The 23,356-nt window shown below is 51.7% G+C and overlaps 5 protein-coding genes across 5 annotated transcripts; 3 read left to right on the forward strand and 2 right to left on the reverse strand.

Annotated features, from left to right (window-relative positions):
• Positions 1-2,936: 2,936 nt before the first annotated feature.
• On the reverse strand, positions 2,937-5,046 carry UCRPA7_157 (putative glycerol-3-phosphate dehydrogenase protein; the record flags this gene model as incomplete). Its single annotated transcript, XM_007912755.1, has 2 exons — positions 2,937-3,079; positions 3,138-5,046. The coding sequence occupies 2 exons, from the start codon at positions 5,044-5,046 to the stop codon at positions 2,937-2,939; spliced, it is 2,052 nt and encodes a 683-aa protein (XP_007910946.1).
• A 2,056-nt stretch (positions 5,047-7,102) lies between these two features.
• Positions 7,103-8,533, forward strand: UCRPA7_158 (putative cytosolic iron-sulfur protein assembly protein 1 protein; the record flags this gene model as incomplete). The annotated part of the gene is made up of 1 exon (XM_007912756.1): positions 7,103-8,533. One exon carries the CDS (start codon positions 7,103-7,105, stop codon positions 8,531-8,533), a length of 1,431 nt encoding a protein of 476 aa, XP_007910947.1.
• Positions 8,534-8,875: 342 nt separating this feature from the next.
• UCRPA7_159 (putative oxoglutarate dehydrogenase protein) lies at positions 8,876-12,082 on the reverse strand (the record flags this gene model as incomplete). The annotated part of the gene is made up of 2 exons (XM_007912757.1): positions 8,876-9,417; positions 9,469-12,082. The coding sequence occupies 2 exons, from the start codon at positions 12,080-12,082 to the stop codon at positions 8,876-8,878; spliced, it is 3,156 nt and encodes a 1,051-aa protein (XP_007910948.1).
• Positions 12,083-12,994: 912 nt separating this feature from the next.
• UCRPA7_160 (putative tfiih p62 subunit domain-containing protein) lies at positions 12,995-14,935 on the forward strand (the record flags this gene model as incomplete). The annotated part of the gene is made up of 1 exon (XM_007912758.1): positions 12,995-14,935. One exon carries the CDS (start codon positions 12,995-12,997, stop codon positions 14,933-14,935), a length of 1,941 nt encoding a protein of 646 aa, XP_007910949.1.
• A 1,273-nt stretch (positions 14,936-16,208) lies between these two features.
• UCRPA7_161 (putative katanin p60 atpase-containing subunit protein) lies at positions 16,209-18,635 on the forward strand (the record flags this gene model as incomplete). The annotated part of the gene is made up of 1 exon (XM_007912759.1): positions 16,209-18,635. The coding sequence occupies one exon, from the start codon at positions 16,209-16,211 to the stop codon at positions 18,633-18,635; it is 2,427 nt and encodes an 808-aa protein (XP_007910950.1).
• Positions 18,636-23,356: the final 4,721 nt, after the last annotated feature.

Here is a 23,356-nt window from a genome sequence, read left to right on the forward strand (position 1 = left end):
GCAGTAGCGGTAGCAGCCACAACAATGTGTTATGAGGATCCCAGGTCATGTCACCGCCTGCATCCTCCATAGTAGAAGACTCCGATTCCTCCTCAACTCCATCGTCTGTTGGCGATGACAGTCCTGCCCAGTATTTTGTTCCTGGCATGGGCTGGGAGGAACCGCACCCCGGCAACAAATTATCCTATTCACTGGATGTTTCGGCCGGACGGTACGGTAAAACAGATGGTGCTGGTATGGACCACACCGACGGAGGCTGCACTAGGGGTGCCATGGCCGCAAAAGGCGATTTTCCACATCATTATACCTCCGACGCAATTCGCCGGACCTGCCAAGGTCGGCGAGATGTGCGTGCGAGAGCACGGACTCATATACCTAAACCACTCACCATTTCTAGCCAAGAAGGCTATGAAGGGCCACAGATGAGGAGCGCTCCTTTGATGCGTGTGGTGGATACCACATTCAACAGCAATATAATATCCCCCATCCACATTGGCGCGCCCAATGTTGAATGCCCACCAAGCACCTTCAGCGTCGACATCGACTGCGAGACAGATGCTGGAACCGATGGTGACCAGTCAACCATTAGAGCCGAGACATCGAGTATTGCTTCACCAGGCCACCTAACGGATTTCTCGAATCACCTAGGCATTCACATAGGCGGCGAGGATGGCGATGATGCCTCAATTACCGTTGTCGACTCTGATGCTTTTTCTCACATGTCGCCAGAGTCGGATCTCTACGGCTGGGACGCTGAGCTCGACCGCAAGTCACAGCTCGAATACCCAGCTAGCGAGAGCCCGGATTACAACCAATACGAGGATCTTCATTTCAGGGGGGCCAACGGCGGCAAGAAAAGTCTACTCCATCGTGTTCTCAGTATAGGAACGATGCCGCCGCGTCCCGCCGAGTCGAGACGGACAACACCAACATCATTCGCCATGAGGGGAGGGAATCTCATTTAACCAGGCTTGCTACCGACAGGATGGCTCGTTGCTGTCCAACGTTGGTTTTCAAGACACAATCATGTTAACCTTCTTGACTCCTGAGAGGACAACTATCCTCCAGTTGTCCAAAACTGTTTCCCGTAGAGACGAATCACTGCATCTATGATACCCAATCATCATCAATTCAGGCGTTAATTTTGGTTCTTCACCAAGTGTCACTTCCAGTTCCCTATTGGCTTCTCACGACAGGATGCGCATACATCAGGCCCATAGACGGATGGAGCGTTTAGTTCAGTTGGCAGGCGAGGCGTTTTTTAAAAGGTTTTTTTATGGTTTCTTTTATCACTCTATATATTAGTCAGGTGCCTGGCTCCTTCCTCCTCGCAAAGGACGGCGGCAATCATGGCATCTTGACAGCATTGCATGGCGCAGGGCTTTCTCGGGGACGAGGCGAAGACAAATGTCTCAAAACAGCAAGGAACTCTAAAAATCACACTTCGAGGCGGTTTCGCATGGGAAACGGAATTGATGACTTAGACGATATGCCGCTCGCGCACTGGGACACAGGTCCTAACAGCTTTGCGCTCATCATAGCATTAATGTCTATATCAATACATGCTGTTATAACTCTGAAGCATGATCATATTGCCTTGTGAATTGCGAGCGATTCTGCTCATGTAATAACTTTGGGCTACATCTGTAGCTCATAATTGAGCGTACAAATATGTGTTACACAAGTGATAGAGGCCTGTGGTAGAGGCTGTTCTTTGTTGACCCTGGATGCTTCTCCGAATTTCATTGTACAACCTCAGGGGCAGCTAATCATCCACGACGAGCAATGAGCTGTCCGAGCCCATCTGTTATCCCAATGAAGCCCGAAGCAGGAATCATCCGCTGGCTCGCCATGGTGAGGTACATCTGTCGCGTTCAAACGTGCCGACGAGTGAGCAACCGCTCCACAATCATGCCGGGGCCATTGGCAGCTACTTCTGGTGATTGACGGTGGCTCGGTGCGTAAGTATGGATGATTTACGATGGAGTGTTGGCTTTGCGGTGGTCGGAAGACACGCACTCTTGGTCCGTCACCGCATGATCGGCGGCGAGACGGGCGCTCCTGTGGTCTTTGTTCTCGAGCTCGCCGGGCTTCGGCTTCGAGTTGTGTGTAAGACGGCAAGCCTTCAGGGGTCGTGACTCGGTGCGGAGGCGAAAACACTGGTTGTAGGGGGGCGATGACCTCAAGAATGGACCCGGTCATGCCTGTCGGTTTGGCAGACTGCGGTTGTAGGATATCATGCAAGGAATGACCTCCCTAAGGCTCCGTCGTAGTGATCGGCTTCGGGCTTGTTTGAGAGTCTTCGTCGGATACAAGAGTGGCAGGGCAGACGTCTGTTTCGTCGATTTCATCGACGAGGGACACTGCAGTAATTTCCGACGAATCTTTGCATGGCCATGTCTCGCGCTTTTTGTTCACAACATCCGCGAGAGGCTTGCGACTGACTGTTGTCCACATGGTAGGCGACATCTAGGCTCATTTGTATGCTATTGTATGATACAGGAATGTTAAGCAAGGATAATGAAAACGAATGACGATCGCCGTGTGCCTTGAACGGGCGTGAGACTGGCGTAATTCTGCTTGTGATGCTATCGCAGCAAAAGATGTCGAATGTGAAGGCCGCAAACAGCGATATAGATGGGTGTGGACTAGGTATTTATAGGCCGCCGGTAGCACATATTTCACGGGTCGTGCCTGCCACATTTCAGACGAGTTGTGCCTACATGCATCAAAGAAAGTGGACTCATGCCTCAGAGGAGTAGATGTTTCCATTTTGGTCTATTTTTGTAATTATTTATGCGAGATTGTATACACAATGAGTCCTAGATTACCCAACATACGCTTGATGTAGAAACGCAGAACTACCAGCCGTTCCGTCTAAAGTAAACTCCGGCTCTCCGTTTTAATGCCCACCCCAACAAGATGACGATGTTCCATTACTCCTCTATCGGTTTATCATGGCGTGAGTACATCTTGTACTCGAGCGATGTGCTGAAATCTAGCTTGCCCTGTTCAATTTGCTTCCGTGTTGTTGAAAGCATGGGTTGAGGCAGTCCCATGGACTCGAGGAAAGCGACAGCTGCCCGAATGTTAGAGAATCTGTCTGCAAAGGACCTGGGGTTCAAACATAAACTTACTTTCTTTCCACTCGGTCTCTTGCCTTCGCTTATCCCAGTTCAGCTCCTGCGCCATGATATCGATAATTTTCGGCAGAGCCTCCAGGGTAGCTTGAGCATTGAGGAACGCTAGTCTTGTCCTCCGAGCGACTACATCTGTGGCAGTCTGTGCGTATTCATAGCGGACGGCATATCTGATCTCGCCATCTACAAAGGGGTACAGCTGAGAGATGCGCTCGCCCCTGGCAGGGAAGCGCTGATCCGTGGGGTGACATAGGGCGGCAACTGTCCAGGCACGATCACCATAGCTTTCTGTGAGATGCTTCGCAACCTCGGTCTCAATGCCGAAATGTTGGATGAGGTGAATGAAAAGGGTCCGGCTGAAGCCATGGGCACCGATCAAGCGGACTTTATGTGTTTGGCAGGAGCCGTCCAGGATAGCGCCATCATCAACGGCATCAGTTCCACTGACTCTCGGTGCATTGGGGAACGGGCGAGTCTGTAGATGAAACGCCTCAACTGCAGCATCCACACACTCCTCAGCCATCTGTCGATACGTAGTCCACTTACCTCCCGCGCAGGTCAAAAGGCCGGAATCGGAGATATCGATTAGATGATTTCTCACAAGAGACTCCGTGTTCTTAGCCTTGGGATCCTTCACAAGCGGGCGCAGGCCCGACCAGGCAGCCAGGACATCTCCCCGACGAACGTTGATGTCGGGAGATAAGTAGTGGCTGATCTCGTTGAGGATCCACTGGATGGACTTCTCATCGGGAAGAGGGCTCTTTGTGACTGTGGCTGGCTCATCGGTCGTACCAGCAATGGTATTGCCTTGCCACGGTAGGAAGAATATCACACGGCCATCTGAGGTTGAGGGGTCAATCAGACCCATCTTGCCCGGGCTGTAATAGCCCGGTAGGATGACATGCACACCGGAGGCTGGGGCAACAATCTCCTTGCAGTCTTGATCATCGAGCTTGCGGATTGAGTCGGTGAAGGGACCTGTGCAGTTGACGATGCACTTGGCCCTGATCTCAAACTGGTCTGCTTGCTTGCCATTCCTTTCAGGAACCAAGTCCTTGACGACTGCACCGCAGAGCTTGCCATTGGCATCCTTCTTCAAGCCGGTCACCTCCATGTGATTGACGACATTGGCACCGTACAGAGCGGCGGTCATGGCGATGGAGACGTTCATCCGAGAGTCATTGTGAGCTCCGTCGTAGTACACCAGGGCGCCAACCAGGTCTGTCTTCTTTAACATGGGGAAAGCATCAATGGCCTTACTCCTGGTAAGAAAGTAGGAGCTCTCGATACCTTCGCTTCCGGCAAGGAAGTCATAGAACTTGGTGCCGGCCCAGTAGTATGGAGCCTTCCACCACTTGTCCAGGGGCAGCATGATGGGCAGCCACATGCTCAAATGGGGAGCCGTCTGCAAGAAATACTTGCGCTCCTTGAGTGCCTCCCTGACAAGCTGGTACTGGGCGTAATCCAGATTCCAGACAGCCTTCTCGAGATATCTGACTCCTCCATGTACGAGCTTGGTGCTCTTGCTGCTGGTACCGCTGCTGAAATCATCGCGCTCGACGACTGCAACTTTCAAACCTCGTGTGGCGGCGTCCAATGCGACTCCGGCTCCAGTTGCGCCAGCACCAATGACCAGCATGTCATACTCCTCGGCATCCGCGCCGGCGGCGGCGCTCTTCTTCAATTCGGCGATCTGCTCGTCGCGAGACTTGACGCGGGGGAACCGGGGCAGCTTGAAGGTGCCATCGGCGCCGTAGATGGGCGGGGGGACGGCGGGGGGTTCGTAGCCGGGGATGTTGCGAGGCCGGTACATGTAGAAGAGGAGGCCGCCTCCCACGGCGCTGATCCCCAGCGGCAGGGCAAGCCTGCGCAGGAGCCCTGAGCGAGGCCCAGCGAATTTCGACATGGCGAGGGTGTCGGAAGAGGGTGGACTGCACTACACAGCTTCGATGACGAGCTTAGGGGGTGTCTTGCTTCAGAAGTAGTGCACCGGGGGAATTGGTTCGGGGGTCGGGACAAGGGACGGCGGCGGTCCCGGCGTGGGACGACACCTGCTAGTCTGGTCAATTCTCGAGCCTTTTGGGATCCTGTGACAAATAAACAAGGGTCGGAAAAGTAGATAAGCAAACGGGAGAGACCATATACATATTCTTTTCATGGGAGGGGAGGTTCAGGCTTACGGAAAAGCGCAGCAATGGAGCACCGCGCAACGCGGCGATCCTGACTCAACGACTGGCTAGGGAAATGGAGCTTCGGCAGCAATTCGCAGCCCGCGAAACAGCAATTTCGAGCAACAAGACAGTGAGAACAACGCTCAGAAGGCGAGAATCAAGAACGCAGCTCAGTCACGGAGCTCTGAAAGAGGCGCCAGGTACAATGCTTCCGGCGAGGAGGGTCCTCAGAGCATGTAAAGGTAATAAATATATGTATGCGCCTGCAGGTAGGGTAAGGCACTTTAGAGGCGCATCGGCTGAAAGCACGCGCCGAGGCCTGTGTCGCGGGAGATGGACAGACTGGCAGACAGACACGGCAGCAGGCGAGAGCAAAGGTGCATGAATATAAAGGAAAAGACAGCCCAACAGCGATGGCGAGTGACAAGAGAGATGATCACGATCACCCAGAATGGACCAGGGAGGAGAGAAGAGAGAAGAGCTCAGGGTCAGATCTGGTCGAAGTCCGTCTGCCGGGACGAGAGAAGGTAGGGGACCTACACTAGGTAGGTAGCTACTTGACTTTGAGAAAACCCCCCCTGATTTTGCTGCCCCAGGTGTTGTCTTCTGAAGGCGTCTTTCTGTCTGCTCAGCGTGTTGAATCCGCGCCTTCGGGCGGCTTTCTCCCGCACAGCAACTTGGCCCCCCGGGGCCTGGGCTCTCAACCTCAAGGCTCGAGAGCAAATGCCATTCATTCATTTCTTCAATAGCGTGGGGTGGCAGCACTCCGAGGCTCAAGGTGCCAGGGTGCCTAGCACGCCTAGGTGCCTATAACATTAGTGGCTCCAGTGGTTACCCCCACCGATTGAGCACTTGAGCAACAGCCCACATGTTAGCACTCGGAGCCAAAATAATCCTCCAATGAGCACCGCCCGGACAGGGGCAGGTTAATCCGGAAAACCCGCATCTCAAGGTCTAAGAGGTCATTGATTTTCTGGAGACTTGCAGGTTTACTACTCAGGAGGCGGGATAAGATACCTAGGCAGGAGTTTACGTAGGAAACCCGGAGAAGGTGTTGCTATGCATGATCACACAGATGGAAAAACATGAGGGAAGGGAAAAGTAGAGAGCGAGATCGGATTCGTCTCAGATACGGCTATCTATCAACACGAAGCACTAAATGCCCAGAGCTCCAGAAAGCCACAGCAGCCGCCTACAGGCTTGGATTTTCGAGATGTCACAATTTAGAATAGCCAGCCGGACTATTACTATTACCTTTGGCTGACTTTCGCCGACTTTGGACAATACTTATGAGTAAACAAGGTATTGCACGATGCATATTAGTATCGTTTCTTTTTCTTTGGCATGCATGCATTCGCCTGAGATACAACTCGCCAGTCAGGCGCTCATCAGTTTACCTGGTTGGCACCTATGCCTGCCCCGCGCTGTCCCGACTAGGGACCTCCAGTTAGTCCTGGCTGTGCGTCATTTGGAGATCACATAAGGCAGTGGGGGGGAAAAAGACGACTTGCGAAGAGCGACCACCTTTGAACAGCAGAAAACGACAGACTCATTCAGCTACCTGCAAAGTCCACCGCCAGCAACAATCTCAGCGCTCTCTATGAAACGGAACCGTCCATTGACCAAGATTGGGTGCCTATAAACGTTCAATCGCGTGCATTCAAAGAACATTCATCTTTGTCTATCGCGGTCTTCGGCGCAGCTTTTATCGCAGTATAGCTCCACCATCCCATCTTCACCTTCACCCCTCCTTGACAAACGCGCTCGCTTCGACCTCCGCATACGGTGAACATGCCGGGGCTCACGGCTGATTCCGACTCTCCCCCAGAGCTGGATCTCGTGCCCCTGCCGCCCTTCAAGCCAGACCTCTACGAGCGTGCCTGGGCCTCGATACCACATCCGACACTGCCCCTCATCGCGACCTGCTATGCAAAGTCCGTGACTGTCTTCTCCCTCTCTACCCTCTCCGCCCACAGCAGCCTCACCGGCGGACACCAGCGTTCCGTGCGCTCCGCGGCGTGGCGCCCAGCCCTACCTCCGCACAAGCTATGCCTTGTCACCGGCAGCTTCGACTCGACCGCCGGCTTGTGGCGCTGGGACGGCGATGTCCCCTTCGAGTCCGCCTCTGCCGCCGGTCCCTCATCTGATCCTGCCGGGCTCGAAGTCGAGATCACAAGCTCCGCTCTACAGCAGCGAAGCACACCCGCCGCCGCAGCAGACGACCACTCCGAGCGCGACGACGACTGGGAGTTCACCCTGGTTCTAGAGGGCCACGAGTCGGAGATCAAGAGCGTCGCCTTCTCTCCGTCCGGTCAGTACCTCGCCACATGCAGCCGCGACAAGTCGGTGTGGATCTGGGAGGACGTCGGCGCCAGCGAGGAAGACGATGAGTGGGAGACGGTCGCCGTGCTCAACGAGCACGACGGCGACGTCAAGTGCGTGGCCTGGTGCCCGGACGTGCCCGGGCGGAGCGGCAGGGGCCGGTACAGCGCCGATGTGCTGGCCAGCGCGAGCTACGACAACACGGTGCGCATATGGCGCGAGGACGGCGACGGCGAGTGGGTGTGCGTCGCCGTGCTGGAGGGCCACAGCGGTACTGTATGGGGCCTGCAGTGGGAGCCTGAGCCGAAGAACGAGAACTTTCCCCGCTTGATGACATTCTCGGCGGACCAGACAATACGGTTGTGGTCACTAAAGGAGGAGGAGGACGACGATGAAGATGGAGCAGGCGCAGGCGCAGGCGGGGGCAATCCGCTCTTTAGCTCAGGGTTTGGAGGCCTTCCGAACACGATGCGCCGTTCTATAAGGGAGGACTGGGAATGCACAGATGTGCTTCCTACCGCTCATACGCGCGACATATACTCTGCGAACTGGAGCGCGGCATCTGGCATGATAGCCAGCACTGGTAGCGATGGAGTTATTGCTGTATATCGTGAGGACCTCGACCAGCCTGATGCGAATGGTGCGGAGGATGTTCAGATGTCCGACGTCAATGGACCAGATGCCAATGCGCCAGTATCTGCTGTTGCGGCTCGTTCTACGAAATGGCGAATGTTGAAATCCCTCAAAAACGGGCACGGTCCGTACGAGATAAATCATATCACTTGGTGCCGGAGGTTTGACCCAGGGGCTGGGAGGAGGGGTTCAGAAGAAATGCTGGTGACAACTGGGGATGACGGAATTGTACGGCCGTGGGAAGTCAAACTCGGAGCATCGTCCTGACATGCTTGGCGCTTGACAAAAAGAACATTGCGATATTGTAGGCATCTTGGAATGTTAGATAGACATCATGTTCTGACATCGTGTGCATTGGTATGAATCGATACTGTACAGAAGCCATGGCTATGTTGCAAGACAGCGAACGGCAGCCTCATCTACTTTCGAGCTGCTGTGTCAGGAGTTGCCAGACACAATGTCCTGCCATGTAATAACTACTTTTACAAACCAAAGAAATCCAACTCAAAAGTTCGCAAAACCCCGTTCAGTCATGCTCCTGTGTGCATCTATCTACCTTGTCTAGTGCCAAAAGAATAAATCATTCAAGCAGTAACAAATCAGCCGCGCTTACTCTCCCTTGAGCTTATCCTGCTTGACGCTGAAAGCCATCTTCAGGAACTCCTGTTCTTCCTTGGTATGTGATGCCTTCAGACCTGTGGCGACAGAGGCACTCGGGTTTCGGCCCGCATACATGACGTGCTTGCGGTCGTGGTACTGGGTCTGATTCAGAAGCGTCTCAATACGAGGCTGTGTGAAACTCCAAGCACCGGCGTTGAGCGGCTCCTCCTGGGCCCAGACGATGGTCTTGGCGTTAGGGTATGTGTCAAGGTTCTCCTTCAGTTGTTGCCAGGGGAAGGGGTGAAGTTGCTCGACACGGGTAATGGCAACATCGTTGATGTTGTTGTCAGCGCGGTACTTGTGCAGAGCGGCATAAACCTGGCCAGAGCACAGAATGACACGGTCAATCTCTTCTGGAGACTTGATCGCACCAGACTCATGCGCGGGGTCAGGGATGATCCAGTGGAACTGAGAGTCGCCAGTGAACTCCTCAATGTCCGACCGAGCAAGAGGGTGACGCAGGAGCGACTTCGAGAAGAAGATGACCAAAGCTACCAATAATCAGTACACGTTAGATTCTGGGGGGAGGCAGTGGAACTCACGTTTTCGGAATTGCCTGTTCATCTGGCGACGAAGAATGTGGAAGAGGTTGGCTGGAGTGGTCATGTATGCAATCTGCATATTGCAGTCTTGGTGTTGGCGGTTGAGCTTCTCCTCTGAAGGGAAGAGGCGCGGGTCCTCATTGCAGAGCTGAAGGTAGCGCTCAAGACGACCGGACGAGTGCTCCGGACCCTGGCCGTCATAACCATGGGGCAGCGACATAACAAGGCCAGTTCTCTGCATCCACTTGATTTCTCCTGAAGCAATGAACTGATCAATGATACATTGGGCGTTGTTGGCAAAGTCGCCAAACTGAGCCTCCCACATCACGAGAGCGTTCGGGGAGGTCAGGGAGTAACCATATTCGAAGCCCAAGGCACCAAACTCACTGAGCGACGAGTTGGAGATGACAAACTTGCCCTGGTCCTTGCTCACATGCTGAAGAGGGGTGTAAGTGTCTTCAGTCTCCTGGTCATGGAAGACAGAGTGGCGCTGAGAGAAAGTACCACGCTCCACATCCTGGCCAGAGACACGCACGTGGTGGCCCTCAGTAACCAGTGTACCGAATGCCAGAGCTTCCGCAGTTGACCAGTCGATGTTCTTGCCCTCCACAACAGACTTCGTCCTGTTCGAAAGAATACGCTTAAGATTGCGGTGAACGTTGAATCCCTCGGGAGCTGAGCCGATAACCTCACCGATATGCTCCAAGGTCTTCTGATCGACACCGGTAGGGTTGTGAGGCAGGACTTCAGTAGCTAGCTCCTTCGGAGACTTGAAGCCGTTCCACGCGGATGTGGTCCACTCCTTTGACGTTGGCTGGTACTCCTTGGATTTGGCGAAGCTGTCCTCAAGCATGCCCCAGACCCATTGCTTGTGCTCTTCAATGTCCTCCTTGGTGAAGGTACCATCCTTGAGAAGCTGCTCCACATAAATGTCAATCTGCGGGTCGTGTGACTGGATACGCTTGTACATCAATGGTTGAGTGAACGATGGCTGATCCGTCTCGTTGTGACCATGCTTGCGGTAGCAGACCAGATCAACGATGACATCCTGCTGAAACTCGGCACGCCAATCGGCGGCAAGTTGGCAGACGAAGTTGACAGCCTCTACATCATCAGCATTGACGTGAAAGACGGGAGCATCAATCGCCTTTGCGATATCCGTGCAGTACGCAGTGGAGCGGGCAAAACGAGGATCAGTGGTGAAACCGATCTGGTTGTTCACAACCAAGTGGATGGTGCCGCCGGTCGAGTAAGCTGGTAGAGAGTGGAAACCAAGGCATTCATACACCACACCCTGCGCAGCAAGGGCGGCATCACCATGGAGCAAAACGCCCATTGCGGTGCGGTGCGTCTTCTCATCGTTATTGTAGTGCTGGATAGCGCGGGTCTTGCCTAAGACGACGGGATCCTCGGCCTCTAGATGCGAAGGGTTGGCAACGAGAGATAATTGGACGCGCTTTCCGGAGGGTGTGGGTCGCTCGAAGTTCATTCCCAGATGGTACTTGACATCGCCGGATCCCTCATCTTCAGCGGCGGATGTGCCGGCAAACTCGCTGAAAATGGACTCGTTCGGCTTTCGGACAACGTTGCTGAGCACGTTGAGACGGCCACGATGGGGCATTCCAATAACGATATCCTTGACACCATAATCAACACTACGGTCAATGAGTGCCTTCATGCCGGGAACAAGAGTCTCGCAACCCTCGAGACCGAATCGCTTGTCGTTGGGATACTTCGTGGCTAGAAATGACTCAAAGCTGGAGCTCCAGATCAACCGATCCAGGATTCTCCTCTTCTCGTCAATTGAGTACTTGAACGGCTGAGGCACCTCGATACGCTCTCTCAACCAATCGCACTTCTCTCTGTCTGGGATATGAATGAATTCAACACCATATGAGCCGCAGTAGATCTTCTCGCAAGCGTTGATGATTTCGCGCAGGGTCATCTTCTCTCTTCCCTCCCTCTTGAATCGCGGCAAGATGCCAGGGCCAAGAGTGTATTCGGTATCGAGATCCTTCTCGGTAAACTGATAGTACTCAAGGCTCAGTTCCTTGGGCTGAATGTTTCCAGAGCCCTTGGATTCGCGTCGAATGCCAAGAGGGTCGATGTTTGCCTTGTGATGACCACGAGCCTGGTACGCGCGCACCAGTAGTTGCACCTTCAAATGGTTTGTGACATCGGAGCCTTCACCGAGGCCAACTCCGGACCCAGCAGCGAGTCCGGGGACGACCGAAGAGCTAGGCACAAGGGTAGGAGGGGGCGTGAAGGCCTGAGAGATGGGCATGTCGCCGTTTTCGATATTCTTGAAGTAGACCTGCCATGACACATGGACGCTCTTGGGGTCCTCCTTCCATTGCATATACATCTCATCGATGTAATTGGCGGTATTTCCGGAGAGGAAGTTGTCGTTCGGATCGGGAACATTGGCGGTGGCACTGGCATACCTCTTCTGGGTCGTGATCGATAGAGGACGGCGACTCGCAGAGAAAGCTCCAGAGAACCGGGGAGCGGCAGTCGAGAAGCATCTCGATGCGGAGGAGCAGGAGGAGACAGAGCAGGCACTGGCTCCGCGCAGCACCCGGCTGCCAGCTTTGCTCAGCGACGTGCGCAGCATGATGAGCTGTGACTCTGCTTTGGCGTAGTAATATTAAGGGAGACGGACGAGCTGCAAAGCTCGATCAAGGACTTAGACCGGGGACAATTCAGAAAGAAACGCGCAATGTCTCCATCCACCGGTGCCGGTAGCAAGAAGACAAGCGACACAAGAAATGAGTGGCGGAGTAAGTCTCGATAGGTAGCTGAAGAGGTTGAACGTCTTCAGAGCTGGCGTGGAGATGCCTTCATGGGAAGGGAAATACGGGGAAACAAAATCGTGAAGGCAATTGCTGAGGCAAATCCGGCTTTATGACAGCTGTAGACTCCTAGCTGCCGGTTCTTGCCGTGAAAAAGTGCGCAGGGGGGGCCAAAAGGTTGCTCGGGCAGGCGAGTTACAGGCGTCGGATTACCTAAGGCCCGAGGCAAGCAATCGCAAGTACCGGGAAGGTCAGCCAAGATAGCAGTGCCGTGCCAGACAGCTGAGCTAGCGCACCTGCGGGTACTGGCCAGCTACCTCCAGGGGCCTGGGGCTCCTGGGTCACGCTAGCCGCACCTGCAGCGAGCTGTCTCTTACGTAGGTAATAAGGCAAGGCAGTGTGGCAACGGTTTGGGGGAGCCTTTCCCTAACCCTCCTTGCCTTGAGGTTAGCTATGAAAAGGCAACGTTCATAGCAGCAACCACAAAACAATCAGACACGTCCTTGTCCACAGAAAATTGGTCTCCTCCTAAATCAAGATCACCGATAAATCACAGAGACAGGAAAAGGTCCGAAGTCAAGCCTCAAGTCCGTATGCAATAGCACACCATCTCAGGGTTTGCATCTGCCGTGGCGTGGGGGAGCAGGCAGTTGGTGAAAAAGTGTTGTTAGGCATGCGAGCAGCCTCACAGCCAGCTTGAAGGCCTCGACAGATAGTTCTGACTACACCACAAAATGTCTTCGCTGCCTCGAGGCAAAGCTGCGTACAAGAAGAAAGACGGCATTCTCACGTTGACAGAGGATCGCAAACATGTCACCTGGACTCCTCTGCCGGGCAATGGGCCTCCTGTTGTGTCACTGGCCGTCGCCAACGTCACAAACCTTCAGCAGACACCAGACAGCGCACCAAAGGTGATGTTGAAGATATTTGAGAAGCTGCCTGACACGGAGGGAGAGCCTGTGTCCTACCTCTTTCACTTCAATTCTCCCACCGACGCCAGGCCTGAGGCCAACGCTGTCAAGGACCTACTCTCGAGACTTCTCACGGATGTACGCACCGGCGATCCTTCATTGCCCAAACCAGCTGCTGCTACCTCCACGGCCACAAATGGGACCGGGGCGTCTGCAGCCATGTCGTTCGCAAATACCGTGAATGCAAAGTCTGGCCCTGCTCCCTGGTTCGATGATAACCACCTGAAGATGGACATCGAGCTGCAGCAGTCTCTTATGAAGAAGGATAAAGGCTTGCATCAAACGTATATGGAAGCACGAGCAACAAAGCCAGATAACATCTCGGATGCAGCTTTTAACTCTCAATTCTGGTCTACAAGGACCAATGTTTTGAGAGCCCATGCCATCGAAATCAACCAGAAGAAGGGCTCGTACAATGTTCTTTCGACCGTCAAGCCCGAGAAGAATGCTGAGGGCAACCTAACACTAAAGATCAATGTTGCCGAAGTCCAGATGATCTTCAACCAGCATCCTTTGGTAAAGCGAATCTACAATGAGAATGTCCCAAAAGTACCTGAGCAGCAATTTTGGTCGCGTTTCTTTCTGAGTAAACTCGCAAAGAGACTAAAGGGAGAGCGTGTTTCTGATAACGACAACCCGGACCCTTTATTCGACAAATATGACCCGGCGGAGAATACTACAGCCTTTACTAGCAAGATCACTTCCCAACAGGTCCCCTCATTTATTGATCTGGAGGCCAATGAAGAGAACCAAGGCGGTTTCAAGAGTGGAAATCGCAAAGATGTCGAGATGAGGCCCAGATCTAACATCCCAATCGTCAAGGCGTTGAATAGCCTTAGTGAGAAGCTTATGGTCAATGTTGCGCCATCAGACCAGGACCCCACCGACGTCTCTGGTGTTGATGACCAAGTCTACCAGGAGCTTTCCCTTCGAGATCTGCGAGGAGATGCCCAGGAGCACCGTATTATGCTCAATGTTAAGGAACAGAGCCAGTTTTTCTCCGACCAAGCCGCGACCTCCTCAGCAAATGCACAAGTCTATGCTAAACAGATCCCCTCCGAAGTCTTGTTCGATGTGCAGTCCGACTTGGAGACACTAGAAGACGATGGCTCGGGAGGTATCGACTTACGAACAGGGATTGGTGTCGACGATGACAGCGACAGTGATGAGGAACTGCAGAAAGCACCTCATGTTGGCTCCCGTGCCGCACGAAAGTCTGCTCAAAGCCAGATTCTTGGGGGCTTAGCTCAGCGAAGAGCCGAGCTGTATGGGCATAGCTCTGATGAGACGTCACCCATGGGAGTTCCGCCCGAAATTACCCAGAAAGCTTACATTACCAATGCCACTACAACAGAATTTCTCAAGCAGTTTTGGAATGCATTTCTGTCGGGAGATCCTGACCGCGCACAAGAGTTGGCGTATCATGTTGAATCCCTGAGGAAATCTACACAGCGTATCGAGGCTGTTGCAGACGAAGCAGAGGTGGCTAGGCATAGGATCATAGAGCAGAAGAAGGAACAAATCAGAGCGCATTTTAAGCAGACAGGCAACAAGATCCGTTGGAAGCCGGACTCGGTTGGTGGAGGGAAAAAAGCTTTGTTGACTTTGCTCAGCCCGACTATGAATGCACTCAAAGTAGCTCAGAACATGTATCAAGCGGCGCTTGCGGCCGAGGGAATTGCTGTGAGCACAGAACACGAATAGGCTATCACAATTTGATAGAATTCTTGGTAAACTAAGAGCGGAGCAGGCGATAATGAGGCTGCAATATTTAAACAAGGATGATACCCATATAGCGGTTGGAGTTCATGCTGGAAAGCGCTAGGCATGAGATCTGGCCGGAAGGCGATATGAGCTGTAGCGAGATATCAATCACAAGGCTATAGTTAATAGCACAATGTTGTTCATGCCCTTATGTCTTACATAACCCATTCCAAGACAACTAGAACACAAGTCCGCAGAACTAACTACTCATTCCTCGCCAAGGTAATGTCAATCCCTCAAGAATTAAGGTACTAAATGATATCAGTGGTAATATCCATCGAAGCCTCGAGGATTCTGTACTTTACTATAGGTTCATCATATCTTATCAAGGTAGTCATTACTTTGAGGATGTCACCTTGCCAAACTCACTATTTATTACCCTGGCCCTGTTGAAGGATTAGACCCTCTTGTCCACTGTGAGGCTGAGATACCAAATGTGGATGCCCCACGTTTCCTGCCTAGGTATGGGCATGCTTATCTTAGCGCGAGCGTACCATAAAATATCGGGAAAATGAAGCCAGCCGAAGACCAGCATCTTGTTGCACGCCAACACCTTCTATATCGAGGTCTCATTCATTTCGGACCCGTGTAGAAGGGTGCCTTCGACCCAAACCTCCGAATGCATGCTGTAGGAGCCCGGGCTTTCCTACCATGCGCGGTACGAAGCTTTAGAACCCGACCAACCCTCGCAGCGTTGCGAAGCTTCCAACCTACGAGCATACGATCATTTCGCAGCGCTCCCAGCCACGGACTCTGGACAGACGACACCAATGGTGCCAATGAGAATAATTCATCGCCAGACAAGTCTGCGAGCGTCGGCGTGAACGAGAAAGGAGATAGCGACGCTGTCGAACCGGTATCCCAAACTCAAGGCGACCTCTTTGGCAGAGATGCGACCAAGAATGGGGCTTCAACGAATGGCCGCAACCGTGGTGGCAGTGGCAGAACAGCAGGTGGTCTCCCTCCCGTGACTTTGCCACGCTGGTTCATCGATGCCGCCGTTCTTTCACCGAAATTGCGACGAGCGAGCCACCTAAAGACACCGCAACATGAGGTCTTGGCGGAACTAAGACGAGATGATGCGTCAACAACGAAGCCTACATTCGTTCCAGACACGACAGGTTCCAAGATACAAAGTCGCCAAGCATTGCAGGAACACCTCGAGAGGGCTTTTGAAGATACAAAGTGGAACGAGCAGGAAGTCCGTCAAGCAATGTCTCAGCTCGAGCAACGAAAGGAACTGGACATCGAATCGAGAAACAGCAATATTGTTCAGCTGGCAGAGTATTATATATCCGCGTTGTCGAAGGAGTCCTCTTCAGCAGGCAATGTGCGGCAGGTGTCTCCGGAAGAGCCGCAAATTGCTACTTCGTACCACACTCTGGAGGCTAAGCTATCGCATTCGCTTACAGACCAAGGCATTGCCCGCGATCACAGTTCAATCTCTCCTGTAAATGCTGTCGTCGGAGAACCGTCAAAGGACGCATTCATCTGTCAAGAATTACTCTCCACCCTTCGAGCGGAGCTCAGCGCGAAAGCCCTGCCCGCTAAGGCAATCAAGGAGCCGAAGCGTCCAGTCTCTGTGCTGTCAGTTCTGAACTACAGGGGACCAAGCGTTGCAGCTCATCTCGTAGATGCCGCTGCTTTGGAACTTGGAGCTTGGGTAGTCCGGTTAGACGCTGCCGTGATCGGTAGACTTGTAGGCCAATACCTGGGACAAAGTCCTTATTCTTCAAGAGGTGGCATTTCCATGCTTGGATATGCTGCTGCGGATGCGAATGGAAGACTCGTTTCTAAGACGGAGTCTACGGAGCTGGGCCAGGACCAAGACCTGCAAACAATCAGTGTGACCAAACTCTTCCCAGCGCTGGCTGATGACAGATGGGAAGAGCTCAAGATGAGCCGCATTCTTGAGGAAATTCTTTGCGCTCCTGATGTCAAGACAGCTATGAGCACCCGATCATCAGATTTAACTTTGATCGTACATATTCACGACTACGTTGAGCTTGTGATGACGCCGGAGGGAGCCTCCATCATAAACAAGCTTCGGACAGTCATAGATCGAAAATGGCAAAAGGGAGCCAAGATTGTTATGCTTGGCTCTACCTCAAGCCATATCAACTCTGCTCCCAAGTGGCGAGAGACATTGGATGATTTACGCAAGGATGACTGCCACATTGTACCATTTTATATTGCCGAGCAACAAGCCTCGGCTGCCAGGAGGCTGCTTTGGGAGCAATGCGATTATCTGAGAGACAATATCAATAACATAACGTCGATGCTCGAGGCTATGACGGGCAAATCGGTTTCTTTGGACTTGGAAAGGACAGACGATGTCGAATTGCGTGAACTCCAAGAATTCCTAGGCCGAGGACTCTACGATATCCACTGGATTTACCGTTTTGCGACACAGATTCTAGGATCGGAGCGCTTCCATCCTCATGGCTTTGAGAAGGCTGTGATTCTAGGCGCTTTTCAGACCATGTCTTTATCAGACGGTCACTGGACATCAATGCATGCGACAGCTGAACATGGCCACTTCTCTACTTTTATCAGCCCGGGAGGTACTGATCTGGATGCAAATGTAACCCGCGGAACGAAGCGTCAACGGAGACAAATTGACACATCAAATTTCGATGAGTATGAAAAGAAACTACTCTCAGGACTTGTTGACGCTGAGGATATCAACGTCACCTTCAAGGATGTTGTTGCCCCACCAGAAGTTGGCGAGTCGCTGCTGACTTTGACTTCACTTTCCCTCCATCGTCCCGAGGCGTTTTCGTACGGAGTTCTTGCTCGAGAACGGATACATGGCTGTCTGCTGTATGGACCACCTGGCACAGGTAAAACAATGATGGCTAAGGCACTGGCAAAGCAAAGTGAAGCAAACATGCTAGAAGTCAGCGCCGCCTCTATCAATGATATGTGGGTTGGCAACAGTGAAAAGAACGTTCGAGCGTTGTTCGCCGTGGCTCGAAAGCTGTCGCCGATGGTCATTTTTCTGGACGAGGCGGAGGCTCTCCTTGGCACTAGGAGTACTAAAACCTCCAGAGGCGGCTTTCACGAGGCTCTTAATCAATTTTTGAGAGAATGGGATGGGTTGACTACCTCACTGAATGATTCCAAGACATTCATCGTGGTCGCTACCAATCGGCCTTTTGATCTCGATGAAGCCGTCTTAAGGCGACTGCCTCGCCGAATTTTGGTTGACCTGCCTCTTCGATCAGCCCGCTTGGACATCATGCAGTCTCTTCTTCGCGACGAGATACTGGATCCATCCGTTTCGTTGGATCGACTAGCTACAGAGACTGAGCTATATTCCGGCTCTGATCTGAAGAACCTCTGCGTAGCAGCGGCTATGGACGCTGTGAAAGAGGAGCTGAGAGCGAAGGACAGCCATCAAGGTTCAGAGGAGTTCAAGTTTGCTGACAGGCGCGTTCTCACAAACCGGCATTTCCAGAAGGCCCTCAGCGACATCAGTGCAAGCATTAGCGAAGATATGGAATCGCTCAAGGCAATTCGCAAATTTGATGAGCGATATGGCGACTCGGGACGGCGGCAGAAGAAGCGGAACCTCATGGGGTTCGACGTAGTTCCCAACCAGTCAACCTCCGAGGATGCACGCGTCAGGCGCCTCTGACACTGCTCGATCAGTCTGGCTTCTTCAATACCGAGAATAATCTTGTATCATATGTATAATAGCACTTTCCTCGGCGCTGCATAGAAAAGGGGGATCTTGTTAACATTGGGATGAAAGGTGGATCAATATGTGTATCTTTTTTAATGGTTATGCGATGTGACTACATGCTATGTTGCACAAGCGCTGCATGTGACAGCAATTCAGACCTATTGTACCATACTCTGTGATTCTCCTGATTTGATGTGCATGCACCCAGTCGCATGGACCTGGTAGATGCGACCTGGTTAGTATAAAATTTTAGACCATAGAACCCTGGAAGACCTTTCTACTTCTTTGTCTGCCGATTCTTCCCTGGTTGAAGGCCATCTTCATACTCCATATTCGAAATTCAAGGTACAGCTCGTTCGCAAGACCAGTCCTTGTATACAGATCGTGCGTCGTACCTTGACCGGACTGTGTCCCGGAGGATCCTTGAGCTTTCAGAGGTACGTTAATGGTGACAGTATTTGATGATGAGATCCAATTCTTCAACACATCAGCCGTTATGTGCTGTGCAAAAGTCTGCACCTGTGGAGGCGTTTGTATGGTGAATCTCTCCAGATCGACGCCCTCAAGTAGATCCCTTGCGTATACTGCCGTGGTGGATCCATCCGTATCTGTGGAATTCAGTGATCGTCCAAGATAGGAGACTGCATTGGCGGCGATCAAATTGATTTGAGCAATCAGTGCATGTAGTTTGGAGGCTAATGCGGTTGATAGTTGGCAGGACCAGCATACCAAAGAAGGTGCCAATATGTTGCATATGCTCATTAATTGGATGAAGCTATAAAGTTGAACAGGGTCCAGCGGACCAGATACGTTCCCATTTTCTCGGACTTTTTCGATCCAAAGTAAAATGACTTTAAGCAGGTCCGTGACATCTTCGGCATTGTCATCTGGAATCTCTCTCGGTATGCATGATCTAGTGAATACGTCTTTGAGGGCTCCGCAATAAACGTGCAAGAGTGGCCATGCGCCATGCGCTCCAGCTGTTGCTTGGATGATGGCGGGCAACATTCTGTTGACCATGAATATAAGAACATCAGAATTTTGCATGCCTTTCTCAAGCATTTTGCGTTCTTCATTGAGTCGGTTATTGACCATGGCAGTTTTGAAGTTGTTAAGAAGATAGTAAAATAGCTGAGGGGAAGCGGTCGTCTCTCCTTCACCTAATCTAATGCCATACGCGATAATTCCAGCAGTATGGAGTTGGGGGTCTTCCATGGATGGCGTGTACTCTCGGCTTGGTTGGTAATAGTAGTCATCGACTGCGCAAATGTCGGCACCGTATGACTTGACCAAAGCGATGATTTCGCGGACAAAGCCGATGTAGAGATGATGTTCAGCTGAGTCCATCTCGAGCGATTTTAAATGATCCCTCATTTGCTGCATCACTAATCTTAGCATTGCAGCAAATTCGGTACGAAGATTTCTCCGGTGAATGGAGTCTGCGTGCCTCAGGGAGTTTCTCATGTGACGTATGCAGCATGCGAAATAATCGCGGTTCAAGCTATATCGAGGATTGTTTCGTGATGGCACGATAGACTTCTCGATGTACGGAAAGTCGTGCCTTCTCAATGCCTCAGCGAGACGGTCGTCGTAAGCCGAATCGGGGAGAGGCACAACAATTAACGTAATCCACAGTTCAAATATCGTTACTCCAATATCTCTGAAGTCGAAAATGTTGTTTTGTACGAGTGTCGCAATAAAAAGAGGTAGGTGCTTCTTCTGGGGGACGGTGAGTTCATGAGGCAGCCCGTCAAACAACGCGTGTTTTCCAGGTTTGAAATAATTGGACAAACGCTTTGTGTCATTAGCATGCAGTACGGGTTCAAGAATAGATTTGTTCTTACAGCAATGCCAGCATGAATGAATCGGCTGGCCATCCTTCCACACAAGAGCACAGCCTTCTCTTGAAGGGCATTTCGGCCTCTATTGTTAAAAATTGTACTGTCCTGAGGTGACGCCATGACAGTACGAGTAATGCTGACGAGACTGCTGGCAACTCTCTGATCTAGTAACTGCGAGGACTGTGAGACACGGGCCGGCCAGTATTGAAAGTCATGACATACCAATAAGGCTTCTTCTGTTTGCGCTGCATCCCCGAAGCTATTTGACTCAAAGGAATACTGCTCGTCTAAGGTCTTCTCGAGTAGTGACATGAAATGGTCGACTATATCGAGGCCTGCTCCTACGACGCTCCAACATGATTCATCACGGTTCAAGTCAAGTTTGGTGAAGATCTTCTCAAGAGGGACTAATTCATGTAAGTTTTGAACAAGACATGAGAATTTATGACATACTTGAGTTGAAACAATAAACAGCTGTTGCCAATGAAGGCGAATGTCTTAAAACATCGAGGAATGCCATCACAGAAAAATGAAGGATCTCCATGGCGGCTGCCCTGTTCTGTGAGACCATACTCTTTAGAACGTGTTGCCCAATGTCTCTACTGACGTCTTCTGAGAGGGCCAAGTATTGCTGCTGAATATCTCCTTCAGCGGAAAGATACTGTTCCAAAATCTGTTGGAAAACATTGCTCTGCCATGACGCAAACGGTCGGTAAGAGCTGGTCTCCTCGTCAGAAGACACGACAAATCGTGCTAGTTGATTCCATGCGCGCAAATTAATGAGACATGCTTCCTTATGCGAGCTGCCAGGAGCAACCAACTTCTCTATGAGCTGAGGAGGCGGTCGCAGGTCTGGCGGCGCCGACCAAAATAGGGTGCATAGAAGGTCATGATGATTTCGAAGGGCAGCAAGTTCATGCTGGTGAATGGTCTGCTCCTTGGAGTACTGGCGGTTATGATTGGGAAGTGTACGAGCTACCAAATTCTTAACGTCATTGATGAGGCCATGGCGTGAGAGATATTGGATAACTAATGCGAGCATCTTTAGGAAGATATGAAAACATCGATCTTCTGGCGATATCGAAAGTGATGGCTTGCACGCAAGGTCCTCAAGAAACTGTGGAGATTTATATACTTCCTCGTTTCTCAAGTGTTCGAGATTCTGAGAACCGAAGAAGTCAAATATTGCACCAATGATGCCGCTGCACTTTAACCACCCCCATTGCTGGATTAAGTAGTAGCAGCGGCTCACGAGTGCTCGACAATACTCGTTGAAGCTGGGGGACTGTCTCGGATTTGCTCGATAAAGTTGAAAAACACGCTTCACGAGCTGTTGCGGCAAAGCCCATCCTTGGAAAGGGACTGAGTGCCTGAGGCCTGGAATGAGCACTCCCGCGTTATCAAATTCTCCAAGTGGTAGGAGGACGAATATTTTTCTCCACAATGTCTCGAGATGCTGCGCATCAGAACAAGTATTTACTTGAGCCATGCCCATAGTTGCGTAGAGAACGTCCCAGAACCCGCTGCGTGGAATCTGCGCGTTTTCCAAGCATTTGATAACCACAACCCAACTATGGATCATTACATCTCCGCGTCGTATTCCACGCTGCCTAGCAGCGAGCCTCTGCATGTCTTCGTAAGTCTTCTCGACATTGTCGAAGCCTTCCTGAAGAAGATCGCGGATGGTGAGTCTAGCCAGACGCAGCAGAATCTGCTCACTTTGAAGACTTGCCGCATAGTATGAGGCAGACGATTGGCATACTCGCAGCAGCAGCAACGCGACAATGAGAAGGGAAGATAGGATTTGAGCGCGGCCATTGCTCTCTTGTGTGTTTTCAACCATGTGTCGAAAATGTGCAGTCTCTAGTGTATCAAGGAGACAACTGAAAAGCTCAGAGAGCCTGTTTAGAAATGAATCTATCCCCATCTCTTCTGTGAAACTGACTGACTGAAGCGTATACCGTAATATGAAATCAGCAGCTCTTGCTTCGTCCCAGTCTTGCCATTGCAACGGAGCCTGTTGTTCACTCGTAAATCGCTCCGCAACTAAGTCAAAAAGAATACCAATCTCTGACGAAGCCGCTTCATTCCAGGGTCCCCATTGAATGATACGGCCTCCGAAGTCTGTTGACAAACTCTCCCGTTCGTTTGATAGACGATTGATAAAATCATCGATTGAGACAACTTGTTCAAAGATCCCTTGTCCGATGAGCGTAGTCTCGTGGAAGAACACGCCTGGGTCCAGAGGAAATATATCAAAGTGGTGAGTGTAATGAATGCCGAACGGATTCAACCCAACCAGTTTCTCTTCATTCTCATGGATGATTTCTGTTACAGGCATACAGCCGGACGAATCCACGGGATCATTGGCGTGAACATATTGCGGTGCATCAAGGTTTCGACGGCGAGGGATAAATTGTTTGCGAAAGCGAGTTTTCTGCTGAGGCGAATTACTTCTCAACGAAGAGGACTCTTCATTATTGCTCAGATGCTGGAGATTTCGGACAGACGCTTGCGGTTCATGCTGGGCTTGTTGCTCTGGCTGCTTGATGATAGATGGATCAGACCTTGCATGACTTCTTCGATACAACGCATCAAGGTGCCTCTTCCTGGCCGTGAAGCCAGGTTTACCCGACCGGTTTTCTTCAACAGTCTCAAGCTGGGCAGGTCTCGGTCCAGGGTTACGTTTCCGAGCGCGACTTACAATCTTCAGGCGACGCTGATTGCTTGAAGTTTGAGGCGTTGTTTGAGATGCTGCGATATCATTGCAAGTGACAAAATTGTTTAGAGATACCTGCTTAGGGGATGTTGATCGACGGGGATGAGGCTGTT

Source organism: Phaeoacremonium minimum, assembly GCF_000392275.1.
Source record: "Phaeoacremonium minimum UCRPA7 unplaced genomic scaffold PA7_03_scaffold_8, whole genome shotgun sequence".
NCBI classification, from domain to species: domain Eukaryota; kingdom Fungi; phylum Ascomycota; class Sordariomycetes; order Togniniales; family Togniniaceae; genus Phaeoacremonium; species Phaeoacremonium minimum.